At 56.4% G+C, this 5290-nt stretch overlaps 1 protein-coding gene across 1 annotated transcript in view; it reads right to left on the reverse strand.

Annotated features, from left to right (window-relative positions):
• Nucleotides 1–824: 824 nt before the first annotated feature.
• The window catches only part of LOC110579837 (KRAB domain-containing protein 4-like), a gene marked incomplete at its 3' end in the record, with an annotated part of 9508 nt that continues 5042 nt past the window's right edge, over nt 825–5290 (reverse strand). The window contains exons 4-6 of the mRNA XM_021689506.2: nt 3354–3480; nt 2947–3042; nt 825–927 (exon numbers count right to left, since the gene is read on the reverse strand). Coding sequence (XP_021545181.1) covers nt 825–927; nt 2947–3042; nt 3354–3480 — 326 coding nt within the window. The remainder of the gene's footprint in view (nt 928–2946; nt 3043–3353; nt 3481–5290) is intronic.

The raw sequence follows: 5290 nt of genomic DNA on the forward strand, positions 1-5290 counted from the left end.
TCACTGTAGACTCCAGGGGGAATTCTGTGGGTGTTCAAACTATAATTCTTTCACTTGTTCGGTGTGAAAATTTTTATAATAAAATGTTGGGGAGAAAGGCTAGATAAAGAACAGCAAAGTAAACCCAAAGTAAGTAGGAAAAAGGAAATAAAGGTAAAAGGAGAAGTGAACAAAACGGAAAACAAGAGACAGGGAAAATTCACAAAGGCAAAGACCTTTCCGTGAAAAGCTTAACAACCTTTTGATGAACTTCAGACTTCACCCTACTCCATGGGATTGGACAATTCGGATTACTAGAGTGAGGCCACTCTTGAGACTAACCATTCCTAGAAGATTTCTCTCAGAACAACCAGCGAATGTTTTTAAAAGATCTATTTATTTATTTGAGAGAGAGAGACAGAGAGCGAGCCGGGGGGGGGGACAGAGGGAGAGGGAGACAAGCAGACTCCCCACTGAGCGGAGAGCCCGATGCAGGGCTGGAGCCCTGGACACTGAGCTCACGACCTGAGCCAATATCAAGAGTCAGACACCCAACTGACTGAGTCACCCAGGAGCCCCATCAGAACAACCAGAGAATTGCTGGGACCTGCCAGAAATTTCCTATAGGCCCAGGGGACTATGCAGTCCCGAAGCAGCTTGAAGTCTGGAGGAATGGCGGAAGAGAAAAAGCTGTCCACCTGCTCCTGTCGTCTCCTCCGCCCGACCCCATGCTCCTCGGTGAGGCCTGGCCGTGTCTCCCGAGCCTCTGAACTCTTCGCAGGGGATATTTAACACGGTGGATCCTACCTGGCCATGGGCGTCGGGCTATCTGCAGTGTCCCTCACAGTGCACAGAACCAGGACCACCCGGGGCTTTCTGGAACAATTTCCATCAGGTGGGGCCTAACAGTGAGGATCCTGCGGGGTCCACAGGTCACTATGTGAATGCCTTGGGTTAACAAAGACTGTAGTAAGACATGTTTTATTAAAAACAACAATAAAAATAGTGATACCCACTACCGAAAGCTCCCGGGGGTCGAGGCACCAGTTTTGGTGCTTTACATTCATCCACTCATTAAACTCTGACAACCCCGTAAGTTCTAGCATCAGCCCCACTCTACAAGCAGGCAAAGAGGCTCTGAGGCGAGTGTGCAGAGGGACAGCTAGCAAGCCAAGAAGCCAGAAATCCAGTCTGGGCTGCGAGCTCCAAAGCCGGAGCCAGTGACCCCTGGCTGTGGATGAGCACCAAACCTCCTTCCTCTGCCCTCCTCCAAAAGGAAAGATTGTTTATGGAATGTTCCACCAGCCCCACACCGGGACAGTAAGAATAAGATGCAGGCATTCTCTCTGGGGTTCTGTGTTCTAGGCAGAGAATAAGCCACAGACACTTACCTAGGTTTAGAAGGAGTTACCAAATGGAATGCAGACATAGAAGCTGAGCTCTACTATTTACACTTACATATGTAACCATCAGAAAAACTACAAATAATAACTTAACAAGCACTGTGCAGAGCTGAGGAGAAGGCCAAGGTGGAAGTGAGATAAATCCTGAGTTTTCATAGAGGGGAGATAAAATAGAAATCTCCAGAAATGCAGGTATGAAGGGATTCCCGGGACCCAGGAGGTACCCATCCGCAGAATTATAAAGAGAAACCCCGAGAAGAGGCAGAACGTGGAGGCGTGGCTGGGAATGTGCTGACATGACCTGGATCCCGGACTGCCCTGCACGCACACCCAACGTGGGTACGGTTCCTTCCAACAGAACAGGTGTTCACGAAAGGTTACTGGACTCAGGGAGGGGGCTGCGCCTCTGAGCTTGCGCTTCCTCCTTCCAGGGCACCACTGAACTGAGAACGAGACTCCGCCAGTTCAATTCCTGGAAACCCCAGAGCAGGAAAAAGCAGGCCACGAGCAGAGCAGAAATGCTGATGGATCTGGACACGGCAGCAGGTATGGGGTTGACAGAGCACAAAGAGGACACCGTACCCCCGAACAGCCGTGGGGGAGGCAGGTGCAGGCGAGCCCAGGAGGCCCCGACAGAGAGAGGGTGCACAGCCCAGCAGAGGCGGGCTGTGGGGAAGCCGTCGGGGTGGCCGCTGGGAGCGCGCCAGAAGAAGAGGAAGACCGGCGTCTGAAGTGTGTGTGGATCCCCACAAGGGGCTCAGAGCCAAACCAACCAAACCCACGGAGGAGGCAAAGAGCCGCTGTGCCCAGGACGGAGGCAGCGCTCACTGAAGCAGGCCGCCCGGGAGGGATGTCCTCTCCGGGTCCCCTGTGTTCTGGGGAAAGACAGAGATGACACAGAGGACAAAACAGGTGAGTGGGAGGGAGGCAGTGGTAAGAGCAGGAAGCTGACAACAGGCGGAGTCGGGTCACATCTGGAAGAGACGGGGGGGGGGGACTGAGAAGCGAGGACTGGGTCCCGTGAAGGCTGACGCGGTTGAGCACGACAGGAGCACGGAGAGAGCACGAAGGCTGCCCGGCCCGGCCGAGCTGGAGGCCACCAGCAAAGCTTCTGATCCCCACCAGCTCCAGCAAGCCAGGCGGGATGACTTCCCCGAGGCTGAAGAGGACTCCCAGCGTTAGATGTAAAGGGCCCACAGGACGACAGATAAAGAGGGCGCGTCACACCTACAGCACATCTCTTCTGAGGAAAAGGCAAATGCCCACGGGAGGAGAAACAGCCTCAAAGCTTCCAGAAAGGAGGGGGAGCAGGAAAGGGGGAAGGCCACCCGGGATACCGGGACGTGGACTTGGGACCTGAACCCCAAGCAGAACAAGGGGGCTGCGGAAGGGGGGGGGGGGGGGGGGTGTCACGTGCCCACCACGGCGGCTGGTTTCATCGAAGCCAAGTCAGGTCCCCGAGTCTAGGGACTCTGACAAGAGCCCCCAGGCCTGCCCCTGACGCCCAGCTCTCGCTGACCTCCTGGTCCCCTGCCCTGGCCCAACGGGCCGCGTGAGGGCTCACCTGGATAGGTCCACGCCGACGGCCCTCCCTCTGCCCTCCTGGCCTCTTCTCCTCGTCCCGATCTCAAGACCTCATCCGGGCTGGCAACGAGGTATCCTGAGGAGGGGAAACGACACAGACTTCGTTAGTAATGCCAGACGTGTTCCAGAACCAGGGCCTCTCCTTGCCAACCGACACGGTCCGGCCTCGGTGCGGGCCCCGAGGACGGCTCTGTGCCCCTCAGTGCAGACTAGTCACCAAGAGGGCGAGAGCACAGACATCCGGGGCGGGGTGCACACGGGGCTCTGACTTCCCAGCGGTGAGCCTGAGGCCCCAGCTCATTCCGGGCTCCGGAGGCCCCAGAGCGGGCAGCAGCTGAGGTGACACGAGCGTGCGTGTCCCAGTCACGCTGCGCAGCCGTCCCTCACCCACGGACACCAGGTGGCTGTAGTTCTCCAGCGTGACATCCCTGTAGAGGTTCTTCTGAGCGGAGTCCAGTTGCTGCCACTCCTCCAGGGTGAAGTCCACAAACACATCCCTGAAGGTCAAGGATTCCTGCAACGGCACATTCCTCATGAGCCCGGAGTGCTGGGCTCGGGGATCGGGACCCTGTGTCCCATCCTCAGACTTCCACACGCAGCAGAGATTCAATCTGGCGCCCGCCCCGGGACACCCCGGACACAGGAGGACAGACTGGCTTTGCACAGTGGGCAGTCACTTGCCCAGGGTCACACAGCGAGGACAGAGGGATGAAAATGCAGGCGTTCTGCTCGCCACACCCACGTCTTTCAACACGACACTGCCCCGCCTTTCTCGACACGACTGTTCCCTGCCGTTCGCCGCACAATTTGAGACCGTGTAGTGGATGCAATGTTTATGCCCCTAAATTATTTTAAACGTTATAAAGAACAGAAGAGGCGGTAAAGAGAGCTTCCTCTGGAAATGCAATCTTTCAGCTCCCTGACTGAACACAGATCAAGCTGCTAAGTCCAGAGGATATAAGGAATAATAAAAACAAACACACCCTCTCTGAACTGAGGGCGCTTCCCCTCGTAGAGGGAGAAACGCCGCACTTACCAAGGCACACAGGAAAGGGAGGGGGGCAGGAGGGCGGGCTGCCTGTCCTCCCAGGGCAATGGCAGAGGCAGAATAGGGAACGGAGCCTACAAAGGAGTCAGTTCTGTTCGGGGCGGGCAGAGAAGGCTTCGCAGGGGACATAGAGCTATGACGACAGTTCTGAACACAGCTCCTCGGTCAGGACTGTGAGGTAATAGGAGATAAGTACTGCTCTTGGCTCCAGGTCCCTGTTGCAGAGCTCCTAAAACCCTGACAAATCCCCACGTGAGAAGAATACGAGGAGCATCTCGTGTTCTAATGAGGTGACTCGAGGTGAGCGGATGGGGCTGGAGACCAGAAAGGCCAAGCTGTGACTGCAAGCTCTGGATTTTCAGCCCCACCCACCCTTCTCCAGCAATGGAAGAGGGGCTGGAAATGGAGTTAACCACTGATCGGAGTTGCGTTACGAAGCCGCCATAAAATCCCCAGAGCATGGCTTTCGGGGAGCTTCCCGGCGCGTGAACACATCCATATTCCGGGAGGATGATGCTTGCCAAGTCCACACGGACAGAAGCTCTTGTGCTCAGGGCCCTCCCAGGCCTTGCCCTACGTATCTGTTTATCCGGCTGTTCGTGTGCATCCTTCATCATATTCTTTAACAAACTGGTAAATGTTAAGTCAGCGTGTCCCCGAGTCCTATGAGACGCTCTAGCAAATAATCGAATCCAAGGAGGGCGTCACTGGACCTCTGACCTCTAGCCCGCTGGTCAAAAGCCTGCAACTCGGGGCTGGCATCTGCCGGGGGACACGGGGGTGGCCGTGTGGTGGGACTGAACCCTTAACCTGTGGGATCCGATGCTATCTGCAGGGAGCCAGTGTCAAAGCTGAGTCACGTGTAGGGCACCCATCTGGTGCGGCAGCGAGTTGTGTGGTGTGCGGAAACCTTCTCCACATCTGGTGACCAGAAGTGTCAGAGATAAAGTGTTCTGTGTGAGGGCAGAGGAGACACGCTGGAGAAAGGCAGGCAGGGAAGACACAGTAGGCAAGGACTGGGCTGTTTCCCTCCAGAAGGCGGCTGCACAGTCACCCGACTGCTAATCGTGCCTAATCCACCATGAGAGGGAACAGGAAGCAGGAGGGTGGGAGTCTGACCTGGTCAGCAGACTGAGGTAAGGAAGGAAAGGTCTGTGTTTGGTCTTGTCGGCACCAAACAAACGCTCACTTTTCTGAGTGCCCACATTCCTCTCAGAGAGAGAGCAGGACGCCCCCCCCCCCCCCCCGCCGCCCCCCCCCCCCCCCCCCCCCCCCC

This window comes from Neomonachus schauinslandi, unplaced genomic scaffold (assembly GCF_002201575.2).
Source record: "Neomonachus schauinslandi unplaced genomic scaffold, ASM220157v2 HiC_scaffold_903, whole genome shotgun sequence".
Classification (NCBI taxonomy): Eukaryota; Metazoa; Chordata; class Mammalia; order Carnivora; family Phocidae; genus Neomonachus; species Neomonachus schauinslandi.